At 40.7% G+C, this 21,525-nt stretch overlaps 1 protein-coding gene and 1 long non-coding RNA gene across 2 annotated transcripts; both read right to left on the bottom strand.

Annotated features, from left to right (window-relative positions):
• Window positions 1-4,640: 4,640 nt before the first annotated feature.
• LOC146516739 (uncharacterized) lies at window positions 4,641-13,078 on the bottom strand. The gene is made up of 2 exons (XR_014874567.1): window positions 12,693-13,078; window positions 4,641-12,404 (listed from the first exon to the last, which is right to left on the bottom strand). It is a non-coding gene; the product is annotated as an uncharacterized LOC146516739 (long non-coding RNA).
• Window positions 13,079-14,169: 1,091 nt separating this feature from the next.
• dand5 (DAN domain family, member 5) lies at window positions 14,170-16,199 on the bottom strand. The gene is made up of 2 exons (XM_085162917.1): window positions 15,149-16,199; window positions 14,170-14,871 (listed from the first exon to the last, which is right to left on the bottom strand). Exons 1-2 carry the CDS (start codon window positions 15,614-15,616, stop codon window positions 14,572-14,574), a joined length of 768 nt encoding a protein of 255 aa, XP_085019043.1. The 5' UTR covers window positions 15,617-16,199; the 3' UTR covers window positions 14,170-14,571.
• Between the last annotated feature and the right edge of the window lie 5,326 nt (window positions 16,200-21,525).

The following is a 21,525-nucleotide window of genomic DNA, read 5'->3' as shown; positions in this document are numbered from 1 at the left end:
ACATATATATATATATATTTAAATATTATGAAATGATACTTGATATGAAAAGTGAATAAAAATGTGTCACTCCCAGTTACACTTCTAAACCACACATCGTTATAGCTTTGGTATTATTGAATAGTTATATAGAGTTTTCCAAGATATTTTGGTCGTATCTCACCGCCACCCACTGCATATTTATTTCATCTCCTCCATTACCTTTTGTGCATCACATTGTGGCTGAATAATGTGCATCGGTAGCATATAGAGTGATTGTATAACCTCGATTCTGTCAGGTGCAAGAATACATCATTAGGAGATTATGAACACACTCAATACCAGAAGTGTCAAAATCATTTGACATCATTGGCCAAATGCAGTCTAATTTAAACTTAGAGTGAAAAGACCAGTAAAGCTATTTTCTGGAAAAAAAAAGAAACAAAACCTGGAGATAAAAAAGATAAAAAAAAATAAAAACAACAAATAGTTTCCCTTACTTTAAATGTAAAGAAGTTCAACTACACATTTAATTCCAGATGTGCCTTAAGAAAAAGGAATGCAATTGCAACAGTTTTTCCACATTATAAAGAAACACTGCTGTAGAAACACATCAGCACAGCTCTTTGGGACCACATTGTAAGAAAAAAAAGGAGTTTATCTTGTAGGCAATTTATCAAAAATTATTTATGAATTTAAAGAAAGTGTCCTTTTTTACTATGTAAAAACCCTGAAAATCAGTTGTAAAGAGTAAAAAAAAAATGTATCTGTCATTAAATTGAATACTAACAATAAAAAACAATTATTGCTCTTTCATACTTTATTTACTTTGGAATATGACAGGCCAGGGTTTTGTCTTTGTTTGTAAGATGACCAGCGACCATACAGTTAAATGAAAACTGTGAAAGGTCAGCAGTTTCCAAAGCTACCCTTTAGTTTGCCAGTTTTAGCCTGCGGGCTGTATGTTTAACACCCCTACTCTAGAACAAAAAGCTACTTAGAATCAGTATATTATTATTAGTGCACAGCGTTTTGTTTTGTTTTTTAATTTCAGTGGATTTTAACCTAAACAATGATTCTGTACACACTAATCTACACCATTCAAATACCTTCATATTGTACTTTGCTTCATATTCACTCCATCTCTGCGTGGACTTACACACTAGCAATACCACTTTAGTAATAAAGTATCACTCAAATAAATTTTGAAATACAAAACAATATGATATAAAAACAAAAAGTGCAAAACAATACCAAAAAATGCTTCAAATAATGTTTCCCTCCCAAAAATGTCTGCTGTTTAATCCAGTTAGGATGAGTTATTCTGCTTATTTAGATAAGTACGGTGCCTTAAATTAGTACAAAAATCAAACTTGTGTCAGGGACATGAACTTTCTCTTAGAGTCGAGCTTACAAGGAGAGGCTACAAGAGGGGTAACTTATCAGGTTTTGAAATACTAAATACAAAAAGCATTCCACCTGCATAAAAATGTGAGGAAAAGTTTGCGTGTTATGAACAAGTTTGTGTCCCTTTTGTTTGTGCCCCCGAGGCCATGTGTGACCTTTGCAAGCAACAAGGTATGTGGATCATCTCGGGCTTTGTCAAAGCTTCACCCAGCCGATAAGAAAGGACTGCTTTAGAGAAAATGGCCAAAAAAATCCCCCCAAACACTCACCCCCCTGAAAAGAAAAACTGATGATAGCTATCCAAAATAATCTTTTTTTTCCTTCTTAAATGACAGTTTATTTTTTCTATGTAAGCTTCAAGCATTGAGCAGGCCAGTAAGAAGAAAGACAGGATTGTGAAGGCTTTGGAAAATAAGCTTGTGACAAGTCCTGCACTTGCAGTGGATATGTGCAGTACTAATGTGTTCAGCTTTGCTTCACCCTAGCGATATAAAACACCCTACGGAGCTCAGGTCATATAATTTGCCTTCACTCAAAAGAAAAAGGAAAAATAAAATCCCTCCCTGGGAACCAGAACATGAGTTTAATAGTTATTCTTATTAGCTCGCACAACTGCTGGGAGCCTGCGAAATAAAATAGCTGTTTTTCTGTTGATCTGTTTACGCTCGCCTAAGGAACTTTACCGCAGAAGGAGCCAAGACTCCAGAATAAAAAAAAACCAAACCTTTTTCTCTCTCCCTCAGATCTAAAGTGGACTTATTATGTTACCCATGGCAGTATTCCCAGTGTGGAATTAGGACTTTGAGCTCCGATAACGTTCTGAATCCCAGCACGGCCCTGCTTTAACTGGTGGTGGTCACACACCGCTCTCTGTCTTGCCCTGAGCCAATCCAGCCGAGGAATTAGTCATTAATAGGGGGACGACTTCGGGCTGCTACTGTTTCCCATAGCGGTGAAAGAAAGAATATTATTTACAATGATCTTTGTGTCGCTGTGTGGTCTCGGAAATGGTTCTCACTCTGTTTTTTTGGGTCTATGTGTGCGAGTTACATCTCGGCTGCCCTAAACAACAGTTGCGTTAGTTCATCTGTTTCACATCCTCCATAACTGAAATCGCAGCAGCTTAGTAACCCCCTCATGCACCTTAAACCTCTCCGTACCTCTGGTTCCTTATCATTAGCAGTGTAGTCTCTATGCCCCTGTGTTGCTATAGGAAAACAAAAGAGTGCAAATCTTCCAATCTCCTTAATGTTCACTAATCTAACGAGTGCGGCGGGGATATTAAGCAGATTGCTGAGCATTACATTTTACCATTAGAGACATAGCCATCAGCCATTCCGGCACTTCTGGATTCTTTTCCTCAAAAGCCCCCCCACACCCCCCTAAAAAAAAAAAAAAAAAATCTGATTTTACCATTATTTCTCCAGTCTGATCCTATCGGCCTGCTGCGTCTTGGGTAGATTATGATTTGGCATGATGAAGAGAAGTAATCAAATCATGCTGCTGCTAAGTGTGGTTACTGCTGAGTGCGGGAGAAAGTGAGTGGGAGTATGTGTGACCATGTGTGTGTTTTTGACAGCGACTGAGAAAGAGAAAATGGCATGGTAACAAGCCAAGTTAATAAAGGGAAACAATTAGGACATAAAAGATTGATATAGCCCACAGTTTTTAATGCTCTTGTCCCTCTTAATGAAATCCCTTTGACTATATCTGCTTCACACACAGAGACACGTATATGGACATGTACACACTCATTATAGTGATCCCATTGCTTCCCTCAGGCTCTTCTGACAGGTGTGGCTCCCACACAGACACATAGATAAACACTCACGCACACAAACACACACACACATGCACAAACCAGGCCCTACAGGGCATTTTCCCTATCCTGGGACTGCACAATGGGCACTTTGTACACCCTCCCACCTCCCAACCCCGGCCCTTACCATCAACACCCCACCACCACCCCACCACCCCCTCCCAACGGCTTCCAGCACATCCCTTTTTAAATGGGAGATTATGCAAATGAGCACACACCATTGCAGCACCCCACATATAAGTGATGTGCATTGAGGGAAAGCTGTAGTCTGTCTATGGGAGTCAGCACATGGATGTTTTTACCTACTGAGCAACGGACGTGGCCTAAATACACAGTCGACATCCCAGGTGTTTGAAGCCATATGATGATATTTCTTTTATCAGTCATGAGCGGCAATGTAGTTTTTCACGTTCTCCCGAATAATTTAGTTATTTTATCCCAAATATGTTTCTAAAATGTCTCCTTTCACCAGTGGAAAAATATTTCTTCTGCATTGCCGAGAAATCTCAAGACTGACAAAATAGGCTCAGACGATCTGATCTGAAACTGCAGTGCGTGGACTGAACGAAGTGGTGCATGAGACTTTTTGCATGCAGTCAAAATACGAAGAGCACCATTCATTTTTTGTGATGGACGAGTTATTCAGATCCCTCAAAGAAGTATAAAAGCTACGACTGCACGATTTAAAAGTGAACAAAAAAGTACAAAGCAACAACAACAAAATGTACAATATAACACTGTCGGTGTGATTTTATTATTGTAACATTTATTAATGAACAGGCAAGTGTTACTCCTTGAAATGCTGCCAGTTGATGTACTTTATGTAAGAGTTTCACTATTAATGGACTGTATTTTGTAAACACTTGACCTAAAAGTAATCTTCTTTGTCAGATAAATGTAGCACGTCCTTCAGAGATGTTCTGAAAAAAAGAAACTCTCCAGACTGTACTTGATTGTAGCACTTAGTTGTATTCTGCCACCTAATAATAATGAAAATCTGTCACTGTCAACGCTGCAAAATCATACAAAAAGAAATCAGAAATTTGGAGCTTCTGAGGGAAAGAATGTGAGTGAACTTGATGCCCGAGAGTCAGGAGAGCAGAGGGCAAGCTCAGCACAAATACCAGAGTAGCCCATTTAGATAAAATAAGATATAGATGCATATCAAAAATGAAAGCGAGGCTTTAAAAACAGCTGATACTCACTTCCATAGGGTGCTGATTAGAGGAGTGTGCAGACAGAGAGGTGCTAGAGATGAACACGGATACACACAAACCCACACGGCGAGCTTGTTACATACAGCAGTTAGGTTCGGGGTCAGGCTGGGACACAGGTTACCACAGGGTTAAAGCCTCGCGCACATGAGAAAAACAGCAGAAACAGATTTAAGAGAGAGGTGGATGCCAAGAGTGCCATCTGTTTTAGTTACCCCCCCCCCCTCCAGTTTCCTCTCTCTCCTCTCTCCCATCCCTCCCTAGCTTTCTCCATCTTTGTCTCTCTGCGCATTCCCCACCGATCCCATCTTCCCATCTAAAGCCACAAACATATTTTATCAGCAGCTAAATTTTGCTCTCCATTATTTGCTTTCTGAACACCGCTCGAAGCACTGATAATCAACTAAGATCGCATAGCTACAAGGACGGGCGTGGGGATGGGGAGGGGGGGGGCGGGGGTAAGATAAGTCCAAATCTGGCAACCGTCTCTAGTGTAATGACACCTCCATCTCTATGGAAAACCATCCCTTTTGTCTTCACTTGCATGGAAGCTCTTTCTTTTTACTGTTTTGTTCCCAGAAAACCCATGGAACATTTGCCAACATTTTTAAGAGCTGCGAAAAGCAGGATTTTTTTTTCTTCTGTTTTTTTTTTAAGTCTTCCACCTCGCAGGTGTTTCTTTTTAAGGCGTGCTCGACAATGCCAAGTTCGTCTTGGCTCGTCTTGAATGCCGCGGGCCTCGGGGGGAGAGAAAAAAAAAAGCGAGGTTGGAGAAATCTTATTGATTAGCAGTTGTCGCTTCCCTTTTCTTTATCTCACTGTGGCTCTCCTTTTCTATCTCACTCACTCTATCGCCACACACTTTTTTTTTTAAACTGTCGATAAGGGGATGAGAAACCTTTAAAGGACAGGGCCAAGAAAGGAAGAGAGGGAATGAAATCTGGACTATAGCATAAAACTCTCTCCTCTCTCACAGGAAGTGGCTGGCCTTTTTTTTTTTGAGTGTCAAAGAATAAACTTTAGCAAAGAAAAAAAAAGTCTGTCACATTTAAGTGAGCATTTGTGTATAAGTTTGCATGTCAGAGACTCTCAGCTCACACTAGAGTCCTCAATGTGGGGCTTTTTTTTTTATTAAGAGGAATCTAATTTCCCTCACACCTTCAGGCTAACATCTCATAGATGCTGTCAGAGCTGATTTATGATGCACGCCTACTTTTAATACAGAAAATGGAAACGAATAATCAATCTTATCTTATTCGGATGCGCTTCTGTTTGTCTGATTAGTATTCTAGGGGTAAGTGACACAAACGCAGCCAAACTGGGTTCATTAATATCAAGAAGAATTGCTGCTCGTTAGAGCCACCATGTGGCGCAGATATAAACAGCAACCATCTTGTTCACGGGGAATTTGATAACTGTCAAATCCGTGTTTGGTCCTAACAAAATGTCATGTGAAAGTTATAGCTACAATAAGAAATAATGGATCCACGTTGCTTCCCTTGAGAGAGACAGAATTGATTCCGTTTTTTTTTTTTAAATTAGAGAGTGGGTGAAAAGAGAGAATAAACAGGTGGACTGCCAGTTAGGATCAGTGCTACACCGGCTGGATGGAAAGAAACATGGGGAAAAGCGGGAGGGAGGAGGAGAGCTCAGAGAGGAGGATGAAAAGAGGAAAACGGGAAAGAAGTGCCATCTGTTTTTTGGGGGGTTTTTTGGGGTGGGGGCATAAAATATGAGTAGCGTTCAGAGGCAGAATTTTAGTATAGACTCTGGGTGTGAAAGGACTTTTCATACAAGGAGGGAGGACACTACAAGGGCCAGAGAGAGGTAAGGGAGAGAGGGCAGATAAGAGGGAGGTGGACAGATGGAAGACAGAAAGATGAGAGAGGGGGAAAGAGTGAGTGAGAGTGAGAAGGAAAGAGGACCAGAGATTGGGTCTGGCAGCGGTGTGAGCGCACTGGGCACACACACATCAGGAGGGGACATGACTCGACATGCCGGCTCAACCCAGCTGGGTCAACGCTCTGCACTGCCATGTTGTTTTGGCTTGGCATCCCCTGCTCTTACAAACACAGACACACGTGGCCACGCACGCACACATACACGCGTACAAACTGACAAACAAATCCAGTCACCCACAGCTTGCTCGCTCCCTCATTTGCACTCTCCCAGTCTCATATCTAGACACACACTCATTCGCAGACAAACACACACTAGCTCACACCCAAAATGCCATGGTTTTGGCTAGAACTGGACGGGCAGGCGAGGGCCCTGGACTAATGGAAACGCCAAACTCGTTACTCTAACGCTGGGTGACAAGGGCACCTTGGGCTGCAGATGTTCCTGCTGATGACAGATGGAGCCTGGCACTGCCAGGGGACAGTGGGCCAGGCCTGCGCCAGCTCCATGCCACCTGCACCCCTCCTCTGTACCCCTCCACACAAACTCCAGCATGCACACACTGCCTCGCTTTCTCACTTGGCCTATCTCTCTTGAACACTGGCGCACTGCCCCCCCCCTCCCCCCCTTTGTACCCCCACCCCCTATGCGTATGTCTGTCTCTCAATCACTCTTCTTCTTTCTCTTTCTCACACACTGGCATGATACTATTCCTCCTCTGCCCACTGTGATGATGACTGTTTGATGGATCACTGTTTGCGGACAGATATCTATGACACTGGCAAAATGTGCTGGATGAATTGTGTCTGTAGCGGTCCTGATCTTATTAGCAGTCCGAACAAAAATGCGTGTTTCATGAGCCCGATTCAAGATGAACTGCTTTGCAACACATAATCCGGTGCTGCATCCCAACGAGCGCTTTCAAAAAAAAAAAGAAAAAGAGAGAGACGGTTACCAATGTTTGTCACACATTTTGTCAGTGTTATCCGATGGCTGAGTGTAATCCGTAGCCATTCCCACTTTTGCAGAAAGCAGATTCCAGATCAGCTAATGCATGATGGAGACTGTGTAATGATACCATTTATCTTCATGGAAGTGGTGACAGGCTTCTGGAGGTGATTCGCTGGTCTGGCTCAAGCAGACAGTCCACCAGGATAATTTGCTTGATGCTGTTAGTAGCCAGATTACCAAAGTGTGCTCAGCTGTAAATTTGATGATGATGGTTTTTTGCGAGGCTTTCGGTTCTCGGCTCACCATGAAAGAATATCCTGAATCGAGTGAGAAACAACCAGTGATTTTTCTCACTGTGAAAGGCCTCTTCTTTCCCCCCCTCTTTTCTTTTTTGCTCTTTTACTTATTTCTCATCTTAGCTTCTGGTCAGATGTTAAAGATAAATAAAAGGGACGCTGGAGTGGGCGAACACATGAGGAAAACAGGGGGAGGTAAGCCCAGGGTTCACATCAAAGTCTTTTTTTCACACAGAAAATGGGATGAGATTCTGGAAAAGTGCTTGTGCTGCCACGCCAGCTACAAATCCAGGCACTTCGTCTGTCAGTCTGGGAATCCAAGTGCTGAAAGAACACCAAGACACCAGAGATTCATATGTTTGCCGTTTCATAAATTTTGATAAATCTGACCAGGCCCGGTAGCCAAAGTTGTGTCTCCAAGTTGGCTCAGAGTGGTCTTTCCCACTGTTGGAATTTGTTGACTGTGATATTGAAATACTCTGTGATTAATGTGTATTTTGACATTGAAACGTTATAGAAGTCCCGTAAATGGAACAAACAACGTGCACGACTATAATCAAAGTTTCATGGGAGTCAGTGTAAAAACCACTTAGCAGCCTCCGGTTTTTAATTGCGACTACAACTCTTTGGAGTTTTTTTTTTTTCAGTACTATTACTGCTGCATTTTTGGTGCTGCACCCCCTTCCCTACTAATTCAGCACTCTTGCATCAAGCTTGCATCTCTCAACCCCTCCCTTTCATCACTTCATCCAGAAACCATGTGCGGCATGTCATTTCAACTCCCTCCATACTGAAGAAGGGCCCCTAACAAAACAAAACAATTATCTTTCCCCTCGTTAGGACCTGGCTTGCATCCCCTCTCCCTCTTTAACTCGCCTCTTCCTCCTGTCGGACCCAGCCTTTGGTCTTCCCCTTCCGTAGCTGTCTGTGTGACAATAAGTTGAGCTGAGGGTCTCTTAAGTGCTTCTGGAGTGGAGCGTTTATCTGATTTTAGGCTTCATGTTTCTTTCAAAGGCCTCAGAAGGAACAGGGGCGCAAGATAGTTTTGACATAACGACGAGGACGAGGTGCTCGAGGGAGAAAAATGAAGGGAAGGCAAGAGAGCAGAAGTAGTTCAGCAGATGATGGCATGTAGTGGTATGAGGTGGGCGCTGATGTGTGCTGCTTAAAAGGAAGGGGAATGGATGGGTTGGCAGTGGAAGAGTGAGCAGGTTTCACCATGCCAGCTCTTAATTACTTTAATTGGAGTCATTAGCTAAGTGAGCATGAGAGACATCACCTGCATGGCATGCAGGACCGCACCTGCCACAGCGACATTGCTATCATCATCACACTCCAGCAGAGGGTTTACTGACAGCTCGACACTCAGCAGCAATAATCACCACAAATATATTCACAAGTACAACCCAAGCAAATACAAATATCATCAAATGCAGATAGAAATCACACAAATATCACTCTTAATGAAATAGAACTTTTTTAGAGAAACTACAGATTTACAAGCTGCATCTTAGGGATCATCAGATAATAAAAAAGCAGGTTAAGGATACTGTTGGTCATTTAGTTGGGTCTGAAAAATAGACAAATAACTAAGTGTGTAAGTGGTAGGTGTGTGCAGGAAGAATGATTGCAGCTTTCAAAACCTCTTTCTGTGTTTACATGATTATTATTTTAAGACAGACTACAAACGTTGTGAACATATTTCATAAGAACAACCAAATCACGTAGAGCTTATATCAGGCAATGTTATATTTTTACATCAATCCACATTTCTATGCTTAGACTTAATCTTTTAAAGCAATGCATTTCTGAACATAAAAAATTCTTATTTACCACGTTTCAACTGCTAAGCAATGTCAAAATTTTAGTGATAGAGTCATATAATCTTGATTAAGAGATTATGTGAAATCTAAAGGTAATAAATGAGATTTATGGAATTGTGTTTTCCGTTTGTGGTCTGCTTGTAGCCCTTGGTTGAGCAGGCTCTGGGTGTGTGCACGTAAATAGCTGAGAGCATAAGAGGGAGGGTATTTGAGAGCTGTAAACTCGAAACCACAGACTATTGTCTGGTGACAGTTTAGCTTTGTATAAGCGCTTTTAATCCATCTGCATTCTTTTAAAATAATGAAAGGAAGAAGTGTTGGCCTGGCTTTACTGGAAGCCACAAAAAACTGGCCTGTGGTCAGCAGACTTGCCAAAGGGTTCCTTAACTGAATCTCATGTCATGTCTTGCTCGGTCTTCTCCACATTAAATCAGGTTGTAATTGAATTAAATGTTGTTTCAATCTCTTGAAAAACCTTTTAAAGAAATAAAATAAACCCCTTCACCTTACAGTACAAGTCTAACTCACACAGAACCAGAAAAACCCATTCAGTTATTTTACTATGGTTACTGGTTAAAACTACATCAACATTTTATCCAATAACAAACTTTTGTAGGGCTACACCTATCTTTGTTCTGCTAAGCACCCAACAGACAGTCTGGCGGGCAGGTTGGCAGTCAGGCAGAATGGCAGTAGGCTGGCAGGCCTAGCCCGGGGCGCCATCTCCAGCAGAGCCAACTCTGACCAGCTGGTCCACACTAACACCACAGAGTGAGCATGTACTGCTGTATCAGAGGGGAAATGGATGTTGTAACTGTGGAACAGACACACTCTCACCTAGAACCTGACACCTACAGCAGTAGACCTCTACTGCGGGGATTTAGGTGATAACACACCATCTCACCTATGACTTAACAGGTCTTACAAATAATCCTTTTGGTATACCTCTTCACCATCCAAATTTATTTCCAGAGAGTGCATCATGGACCCCTGTTCACCCTCACCCGCAGATGCCAGATCTAGGAGCATGATCACTACTCCACTCAGGTCCAAACTAAGCAACAAGCTCCAGGGTGAAAACATAAAGCCAGCACTAAAGTGCCAAAAACTGCAGTGCCTTCAACAAATACTTGAGGCTAGCTTTAAAAAGGGCACATTAAATCCCCATAGATGTTAAAAGATTCCCCAACTGTAACATATTAAGACTTAAACTTTGTATTTTTAAGGTGTGACCACATTATAGCTGGCAGGTCAGGCTTCACGTTCGCTCCATCAAACCACTAAACTGTATCCATCATCTGAGTTTGTGGTAAACTGGCCCTAAAAATCATGGAAACATATTGTCTAATCAGATACTTATTCTGGATGGGATTACCTTGGCCTCCAGTAACACTGTGAGGAATCTTGGAGTCATTATTGAGCAGGATATGTCTTTCAGCACACACACATTAAACAAATATGTAAGACTGCTTTCTTGCATTTGTGCAATATCTCTAAAATTAAAAACATTGTGTATCAGAGCGATGCTGAAAAACCAGTGCACGTATTTGTTACTTCTAGGTTGGATCACTGTAATTTATTATAACCAGGTTGTTCTAAACACTCTCTGAAAAGCCTTTGATTGATTCAGAGCACTGCAGCTGCACTGAGAGGGACTAAAAAAACCCCAAACATATTTCTTCCATAAGAGCTTCACTGGCTTCCTGTTAAATCCAGAAACAAATTTAAAATCCTTCTCCTTCAAACTGCTGAATCAAGTCTCGTCTTATCTTAAAGACCTCGTATCACCCCAAAAGAACACTTTGCTCTCAGACGTCTGCCTTACTTGTAGTTCCTAGGATATTTAAAAGTAGACTGGGAGGCAAAGCCTTCAGCTTCCAGGCCCCTCTTCTGTGAAACCAGCTCCCAGTTTCTATTTTGGAGACAGACAATCTCTCTATTTTTAAGATTATGCTTAAAAATGTCCTTAATTTTGATTAAGCTTATAGTTAGGGTTGGGTTAGGTGGCTCTAAGAGATAAGGTTACTCTCTTAGTTATGCTACAGTAAGCCTAGACCGCTGGGGGCAGTGTGTTTCTTCTTCTTTTTCTTTTCATTCTCTGTGTTTATACATCACTGTATTTAAACATTAGTTATTATTAATTTCTGGCACTCGTCCCCTCACCTCCCATGTTGCAGCAGAGTGCTGTCCCTCCCTGAGTCAGATTTCTTTCTCTTAAAAGGTTTCTTTTACCACTATTTTTTTCCTTACCACAAATGACCTATGAGTGCTTACTCATAGGTCCTTTGATTGTTGGCGTTTTCTCACTATTATTGAAGGAGTCTCTTCGCCATAACAAAATAAAGCACCTTGACACAACAATTCCTGTGATTTGATGCTATGTAAATAAAATTGAAGTTAAATTAAATGGACTTGGTGTCACTTGTCCTTCTTACTCACTTGAGCACGCAAAGTGTTCACTATTTCACTCAATAAAACACACATACATACATTTACATAGCATTTTTATCTATGCCTAAGCCCTTTCCAACATTCACACACACATTCACAATGGCTGCATCAGGGATAATATGAAGTATTTTTCTTAAGGATACTCAGGCATGCCAACATGCCTTCCAGTTTGGTAGATCACCTGCCCTAACACCTAAACCACAGCTACCCACACGTTTAGTGGTATTTGGTAGTGCTAGTATGACCACACAGTGTGGTTAATTCTACTAATGGGCCATCCAAGAAATGTTTGGTAAGTGATATTGTTATTTTTTTATTTGTCATTTAACACTATTTTGGGATATTTTATCTGTGCAATGGGTGCACCTTGCTAACCAAGCTCGCTAGCTAGCTGATAGCTTAGCACATCATGCTGTCTTCTCAATTTTGTCAGTTACTGCTAAAGAAAAAAAAACAAAAAGGGAAAAAAACGCATTAAGTTATTTTTACTCACGGTATATGGTCCAGAGTAGCATGGTGATTTAGCTACAACAAAGCCCAAAGTAGCCAGCAAAGGTAGGAAAGGCTAGGAAATCAATGGAAAGATTTCATCAGCATCAAACTGGTTCAGTGTGGTAATTTTCCTTTTCTTACTATGAATCATAAAATACTTCAATGAGCACTTAATATATTATTATAATGAAGGAAAAAAAAATATATATATATATATATATATATATATATATATAACTTTTCAATAATGAGCAAAATGGGCACCTATAAGTCTCACTTTATCATTCAGTTTCTTAAATTCACCTTGACTTAAGTAATATTTCTTGAGTCCCACCCCACCCTCCAACCCCCCCACACATACCTCCCAACCATTTCCATGTCTGACAGTTAAAAGGCCTACACACAGAGAGAGAGAAAAAGCAGGCAGCTCATTGTGCGTTTTAAAGCGCTAACTAGGCCACTTAGCACCCCGTGACGCTGATCTGATCCCCGAGGCGCTGAACTTGGCAGCAGGCCCTCCTCCTTTCGCTCCTTCCTTTCCCCTCGCCATGGGAACCAGGCCATCCTTAATGACACAGGAGTGCTCCGCCGGATCCCACAATGCAAAGGGGGCTGACATCTGTCTTGCTAAGTGGTGCAATCTCTTGTGCACCTTGTTTGTTCAATCAACAACCGTCTTCATCCTCCCCTCCCCTCACTATGCCCATTTTTCTTTTTTTTTAAAAAAATCTCTCTTCTTCCAGGAAAAAAAAAAGATTGGAAAGAGGGTGATACAGGGAGAAGATAGTGAGCTCATCACTCTTTCTTTGTTAACATCATCATGCGGACTGATGGCAAATGCGCTATTGCATAATGACATTTAGAAATACAGCCATGATTAGTTATAGATTACTCAGACTTTGACATTTCACAAACAACCCTCTTCACTATGAGGAATTTGTTCATTGTCGTGTGAGTCTCCCAAGCTCTCCACCTTCTCTATATGTCTACGTATAGAGGGAAAAAAAGAAAAAGAAAACAAGTGCCTGATTAAAAGTGGCCCCTAATTCTTCACAGTTAAGACCTGGGCAAATATTTGTCCCATCAATCTCGGAAAATATAGCCATCAACGCAAGATGTTAATCACATGCTAATGGAATCCAAGGGACTCAATGCACCCCCGTAGTGCAATGAACGCTTTCACTTTTTCAGAAAGCCCACGTGAATGCAAATGGCCATCTAAGCAGCCATTTTGACAACATGCCAAGGCGACGTAAAGAGCCCCCTTCTTTATGCTCCTCTGGGAATGTATGTAGGGATGTGTGGGATGAGTTCACTTTACCAGGCCCAGGTGCCAGGATATAAATGAATAATAGGTTTTATGGGCTCTAACGGGGAAAAAAGCACATACACACATAATCACACATGCCCTCTTGCTCAAGTGCATCTGTGGTGAAGGATGTTCAAATTCCCACAGCTAGCTTGAAAAGAGATTGGGCATGAGAATAGGTGGTGCCTATACATAATTCAGGGGTCCATGCTGAAACAATTATGTTTGCTTACCGCTAAGTACTTGTGCTCAATAGCCTGCTTGCTGTCTAGTTCGGTGCTTTCAGATGTAAGTGCTATGTGCTAAAAGTCGATGGAACACGGCTTTTTAATAAAATATAGAAGCTGACACTTGAATGCTTGAATACAAGAGTGGGAGGGGAAAAAAACAACAAATGCTCTTCATGTTTTTACTTGAGCTTTGCATGCAAACTAAATTGCACTTGTAAATCCAACAGTGTTGGCAGAAAACTAATTAGCAATGCCAGGAAAAAAAGGAATGCGGACAAAGAGGACATTTTAATGACAATATCACAGATCACAATATTTCAGTTTAGATTAATCTAAACACACTTTTAATCATAAGTCCAGTGTGGACCGTTTCTTTTGTTGCCACAGAAAAATGCGTGACCGAAGCTCAGGTCACTTTGTCAACAATCGATGGTGGGAGAAGCCACCAGAATGTTTTCCTTCTGAATAATACATCCAGACTCAAAAATACAGATACACATACAATTACACATACAAATATTTGTTCCAGCTATTAAAATAATCACTTTATCGTCTATGAAAAATAGTGGCTCACTTTGGCCGTGATTTGATTCAAATTAAAAACTTGTCCCCTACTTGAATTTCTATGTGATTTGCAACACAGGATTGCATTCAGACAGCACAAAATGTCATGAAGCCTCGTTGCGGCAGCTTTTACAGTGTCACACGTGCCTGGAACCTGCAGCCGTGGCGCTCTTTTCTTCGCGGCCTGTCTCACACTTGCACTCTTCCACCACCATCACTCGCTTCTCCCGGACGTCGGCTCCACAGCGCAGAGGCACAGTAACAGTCTGAGCTTTTGATGGTGCACAGCGGGAGCAGGGGGCCCGCCGGTGGAAGGCTCCTGTCTCAGGACTCAGTCCTTCAAACTCTCCTTCAGACGGGACAAAGAGGGAGCTGCATTGGCCGAAACACAGCTTGTTGTGTACTGTCACTGTTTCGCATCCATCTGCTGTCACATGCTGGGAAGATGACAGCGAGGGTCAGGTTTAGGGTAAACACAGCAGCTATGGACATAAATGTTTCCTTTACCTCTGAGAATGTAAAAATCAGCGCTTCAACACCACAGCTAATGCAGACTGTAATAATCATTTTTAAAAAATCAACACTAATGTGACTGACAATGAGAAATTTCCAGTATTCTGTGTAGCCGTGGAAGAAGTCCGTAAACCTGACGCTGATTTGCATGTGCATATTAATGGGGAAAGAACTGAAAACGTATGATTCTTTGGCTCTTACCTGAGTGAAAGGTACTGCGGTGCATGTCTGTTTCATGTCCTTCAGGTTCACTGGCAAAGACATCTTGCCGCCTTTATCAATGACTTTCTGCCACATTTGCAGGCCCTGCTTCTTCTTTAGCTCCAACTCAGTGGGGTTTTTAGGGCGCAGGTTGTGTAGTGGATTTACAGGAGCCTTGTTGCCCACAGCCTGACCTGGACGACCGCGAGACAAGAAGGAAGGGAAGGGCAGTCTGGTACTGTGGGAAGGGGCTCTTCTGGGGGTCAGTCCTCTTCTGAAGAATCCAGACTGGGTCAGGGTATGATGGTCCAGCTGCACAACCTTGACAATCCCCTGGACAGGTTCCTCTGGTCCGCTGCCAGATGACTCAAAATCAACCCTGGATCCTTTCACATACGAGCTGTAAGGAAGTGTAACAGCCGCCGCTGTCCAACTTGACAAAAAGATAAAGGCGATGAGGAGAGCCATACTCTGAGGAAAAGTTGGATAACTGTGAGAAATGACTTGAAACACTGAAATTATTTTAAAATTTACCACTATTGACTTTAAAAAATTAAATTAAAAAAGAAATCTTTGTCTGGTAGTTTGTGGTCCAAGGTTCCAAATGGCAACCTTGCTGTCAGTGCTTTGCCAGTATGGCGGAGGGAGTCTTTTTATGTAGGTAGCTGCCAATTCTCACCTGCGTTTAATGCAAAGAAGGTGTCACAATTCCCACACCAGACCAGACATCACACCCAGCTTAAAAGTCCAGGTCGTGGATGGTTGCCAGACTGAGAGGATTTTAGTTTCAAAGCAAGTGTGGAAAAGACGGTCATAAAAACATAACATTTGAAAGGTGAGCTTGATCTCGGAGTTCAAACTAATCCGATCTGGGCTGATTCCACAAACACTAATTATGCTGCGACTTTTATTTAGAATGCTTTTAATTAAAAAATAAGAGAGAATATTTACAACAACAACAAAAGAACATCAACAGATATAGAAGTTTTTTTCAACAGTTGAATGGAAAGACCTTCAGTCTCCTTCAGCATAGAGGAAGTATGAACGCCATTCTTGTAAAACATGGTCTAATGTTTGCTATTTGCTGCCTAACAGCACCAAATATCCCATAGGTATTCATCTGGTTATAGATAAAACATATAAGATATTAATATGTTTTAAATAAAAGTTTGTTCTTGTCCTATCACACAGCTGCATATAAATTTTTATTGGCAGAAATGACTGCAGTGCAGATAAGAAAGAATTAGAAATAAATAAATATAATAGTAAGAAAACATTAACAGTTGCGGGAATTTATTAGAATGAATCACTAAATTAGAATTCTTGATGCACAATTAACCTAAATTCAACCTGGAGGTCTGGGAATTTTACGTGTATGCGTAAACACACAAAGTATACTCGCACAGTTTCAGAAAGACTTTTGAAACACTATCTCATCAGCTGGGCCGGTCATTCAACAGGTGTTCCTGCTGCCTTTGACTGTAAAGCAATAATGAGTTTATGTTCCCCGTGTAAACAAACAGTCTCCTTCCCATGTATTCCCGCAAGCAGTTTCTTAGCCTCTCCCTTGGCATCCCATCATTGCACCATTAGACTTGATTGTGCTCTCTCACCTGTGACGTGATCACATGCTGGCTGTTGAAAGCAGACTAGCTGACAGTCTTATAACAGAACCAGTGTTTAACTTTCTCATATACAAACCTGGGCTTTAAAAGTCACTTTCCCCTCCCTTCTTCTCAGTTTCTGTTTCCCAGAATCACTATTTAACATTAGCGCATACAATGAGAAAGATTAGGAAAGGTAAATGAATCTGGTTTATTTGTAGTTTTTTTATCACATGTGCTCATGTGGGTGACATTTGTAGTATCAACTTTATTTACCAGCAAGATAAGTAGTAATTCAGGGTTATGCGACTGTGTTTAAAAAGCATTCAAGGTCTATTCCTCCAGCTACAGCATGAGCATTCTCCACAAGAGGGCACAGTTTACAAACTATTGCCTCCTTCTTCCATTCAATTGCCCCTCTTAGTATTTAAACAAACCTCCAGACTGTGACTGTGTGCATTTTACAAGCAGTATTTTTGTAGAGCCCCTCTGTTGTTTCACTGCTTTTCAACAAAAGGCTGTACTGACAGGTTAGATCTGCTTTTCTTGCTTCCTTATTCTCAAGGGTCGCCACATCAGGTAGCTCCGGATGTGTGATTTGGCAGATATCTAAAGGCCTTCCTGATATAACTGCAAAAGGATTTGTGTCTCCTCCCAGTATTGAACTGGGAATCTTTGGACTCCTGTTCATTTATACCATTCTCTAGAAAGACACCAGTAAATATTTGAATAAACCAATGCCACGTCAGCAGCTTGTTGTGGGGGTTAAAAGCTGAACAGGCGGCTTTTGTTTCTGTTTATTTAAATGACAAGTACACCATATAAAAGATGGCCTGTCATAAACTGTGACAATAAAGTTACTCCAGGAAGTACTGCATTAGAATTATTCACATACTGGAAGGAAACGGTCCATGAATGTGTAACTTTGTGAAAGCCGACTGCCAGCTTTTTCTGACAATACCAGATTTTGATGAAAATATGTTTATCTTCCAAGTATGCAGTTTGGGCATTAACTTTCTGGACAAATCCACTTTTTTGATTTCTCTATATGTCATATTAAATTACATTTTAAATCAAAGAATGGAAACGTGACTAAAAAGCAGACTTTTAACTTTTATTCAAGAGGTTGAAAGTAAAAATATTGCATTAACTGTTTCGGGATTGCAGTCATTTTTATATGCAGTCCCCGATTTTTGGAAGCTCGAAAGTAACTGGTCAGAGTAACAATTTCAACACAAGGAGTGATTGAAACCATAAACATCACCAACTGCTGTGTTTCCTTTCTTGAAATGCTCTGTTATGCCACTGCGGCCTTCACCTTCAAGGGCTGCTTGTTTGTGGGTCTGTCTGCATTCACTTTTGCCATCAGAAACTGAGCATGCTCTGTTGGGATGAGATCAGATGACTGACATTGACATTGAAGAATTTCTCTTTTCTTTGCCTTTGAGGACTTCTTGGGTTACGTACATTTGTTTTGCATCATTATCCATTTGCACTGTAACACAAAGTCCTATCAGTTTTGCACCAGCTGGTTGCATCTAAGCAGAGAGTATAGCCCTGCATACATCACAGTTCTTCCTGCTGCTGCTATCGACAGTCATATCATCAATAAACATTAGTGACCCGATTTCACTTGCAGCCATAAATGCCCATGAGCCGTTTCTTTTCTTCTTCATACTTCTTCCTAGGTAAACTTTGGTTTCAAATGCCCAAAGGTTCCTTTTTGTTTTTAGAGCTGTGCTGACTCTTTAGATGATGTCTGGCAAAGCCTAATCTAATGTTCTTGAGTGTAACCAGTGCTCCCTACTGTAATTCCTCTGTATTTCCATTCATGATTCATGTTGTGATTGTAGATTTTGGCACTGGTACGACTTTCAGGACTTTTGGTGCTGCTGTCCAGTTCATTCCTTTTTATGATTGCAGATTGTTGATTTTGCCACTTTTAATGTTTTTCTCTGTGATCATTTATTGTTTGTTTTTTTCATTATTTTTTTTTCAGTCTAAATGGCCTCATTCACTGGCAGCTATATGTCTTTTGAAATCATATTGAGAGTTCCAATCAACCACCAACAAATTGAGACTTAACATTTAGAATCAACTGGAGATGTTATACCTGCTTAATTTGTTATGAAAAACTCATATGGCCATTAAACTGTTTGTCGGAGACTTTGTCTCTAAAATTTGTCCTCAGGAGATTTTATTCCTAAGTGTATCTACTAAAAAAGTCTATATTTTATAAGAATTTTATAAGAAATCAAACAAACAATCAATCTATGATCTATGACATTTTGAGGTAGTATGATCACATTGTACCACATCAAGATGTTTTACATTTTTTATGTCATCAGGACACCACAAAGCCAGCTAGAAAACATAACATACTGTACTATAGAATACTTCTGAAGTTTATAAGTTGGGGACATTGATCAAAACTCTTCACTACTGTCTGTAACTTTAATCCAGTTCATATTCAACAGGCCGGGCTTCAGTCTTCGGTGAACAAAGACGGAATGACTGTGCTTAAGAAGAGTTTTATTTTCCACAATAAAATGTTCAAGGTTTAAAGTTATTGTTATTGTCCCACTAGAAGAAAGTTGTTGCCAAGCTCATATAACAGAATACACAACAACAATGTAAGCCTGTTGTACAAATGCATGCAGTAAATGTAAAATCATACTAAGCAAAAGTACAGAAAGTAATATAATCAGGTTGCAGATAGGTATGTAAGTGGGAAAAAGAAAAAGAAAAAGACATGGAGTTGTTTAGTCCTCCAGGCAGATTACTAGAAAGACAACCTCAGGGCAATAACTGAGGTTATTATAGTCAACTAAAACTCAAACTCAAAATTGAAAACATTTAGGAAAAAATATTAGAAAATTAAAACTACAACACACCAAATAAAAAAAAAATATAGAAAATGTTGTTACTTTTGGTAATTTTGGTCAAATTTGTCAAAACAACCTGCATGAGGAGACATTGGTTCATATATTTACTGAAAAAGGGAAGGCTGTTTGTGAGTCAGCTGCCTTGATAAAACGTTGTGTTTGTATGCATGTCTTTAGTTTTTTTGACCTGTGTAGCTAAAAGACAGATGGCTCTATGGTATAGTGGTTGACACATTCACCTACACATAACATTTCCCCGATTTGACACAGGCACAGCAGATTGGTACTCTCAGTGTTGATACGAGTCCCAGATAAAAGGGAGGGTGGGATCAGGAAGGTCACCCTGTGTAAAATCTGTGCCGAGTCAAACTTGTGGATCAAATAAGGGACTAGGTGAAAGTAACTTAGACAAAGGAGAGATTCATTACACTAAGTCACAAAGCCATCGTCTAGTGCAGGGGTGGGCAATCTCAGTCCACGAGGGCCGGTGTCCCTGCAGGTTTTAGATGTCACCTTGGGTCAACACACCTGAATCACATGATTAGTTCATTACCAGGCCTCTGGAGAACTTCAGGACATGTTGAGGAGCTAATTTAGCCATTTAAATCAGCTGTGTTGGTTCGAGGACACATCTAAAACCTGCAGGGACACCGGCCCTCGTGGACTGAGATTGCCCACCCCTGGTCTAGTGTCTCACCTTCTGGAAGACCGAAAAAACACAGTCATCACAAACCTGAAAATGCGCCTGTTCTTGTAATTGGTGTTGCTCTCAGTAGTGTATATGATGTTTAAATATGTATTTTAAATCTTTAGGGCAACACTAATATTTCTGTGTCAGTGCTGAAACCACAGCTCATATGTCACATCACATTTAAACTTCTCTTACTTTCCATATGCTTGAAGTTCTTATAAGAACGTTGACCTAAAAAAGAACTTAATAATGTCATAACGCAAACATAATCACATGTTGAGGTTTATCTGTTTTATGATGTTTATGATGGCTGTGGCAGAACATGTGACTGTAAAACCGGCTGCGTCACCAGCTAGCACACACACACACACACACACACACACACACACACAACCCCATTCAGCTCTCTTAGTGAGGACCTTCATTGACATAAGGGTTTCCCTAGCCCCTAGACCGGTGTGTGTGTCCTCACAAGTGACTGTTGGTTCTCACAAGTATAGTAGAATGCAGATTTCAGTCCTCACAAGGATAGCTAGACAGGAACACACACACACACACTCTCTCTCTCTCTCTCTCTCTCTCTCTCTCTCTCTCTCTCTGTGTGATCAGTCCTGCTTAATATAAATTGAAATGTATCAAATAAAATTAACCTGTGGAAATATAATTTACTTTACTTATTAAAGTGTTTTAACCACTTGGCTACACCATACTGATCAAATATACCTTTTCATCCCTCATGCAATTAAACACCTGTTTGTTGATATTAATATGTAACTTATACACTTTGTTAAGTCTACTTATTACCTGCCACTATTTTTTTTCTTAATGCCTGAATACTAGACATTTTCCATAGCTTGAAGCAGACTGTTGAACCACGAGATTTAACTCAAAAGATTAAATTGGAGTGGATATACTGAAAAATATGAGTTAATTCAACACTAACATGACTGATGTTCAGGGTTGTGTAAGGACTTCATACATAGATTACTTTTGAAGTCTGTCTTATCACCAGTGTTCATGATAACTTAACTGCTTTCTGTGTCCTGCAGATAAAAGCAGCAGCATTAATGGAAAATTCAACTCTTATCAAGTCTTTCTTTAATAATTAGCTTACGTGTTATCTCCGGCCACTTTATTGGCACCTCTTACTAAAACCAGGTTGGCCTTACATTTGCCTTCAGAAATGACTTCAATCTT

This window comes from Neolamprologus multifasciatus, chromosome 6 (genome assembly GCF_963576455.1).
Source record: "Neolamprologus multifasciatus chromosome 6, fNeoMul1.2, whole genome shotgun sequence".
NCBI classification, from domain to species: domain Eukaryota; kingdom Metazoa; phylum Chordata; class Actinopteri; order Cichliformes; family Cichlidae; genus Neolamprologus; species Neolamprologus multifasciatus.
The sequence above is the reverse complement of the archived record's forward strand: the minus strand, read 5'-3'. Positions and strand labels throughout refer to the sequence as shown.

What these genes read in the sequence shown, in the direction of transcription:
- dand5 (XM_085162917.1), bottom strand. Translation starts at nt 15,616, where the DNA reads ATGGCTCTCCTCATCGCCTTTATCTTTTTGTCAAGTTGGACAGCGGCG. An exon ending in CCGCAGTACCTTTCACTCAG is followed by an intron (nt 14,872 to 15,148) that starts GTAAGAGCCAAA and finishes TCATCTTCCCAG; the next exon opens with CATGTGACAGCAGATGGATG.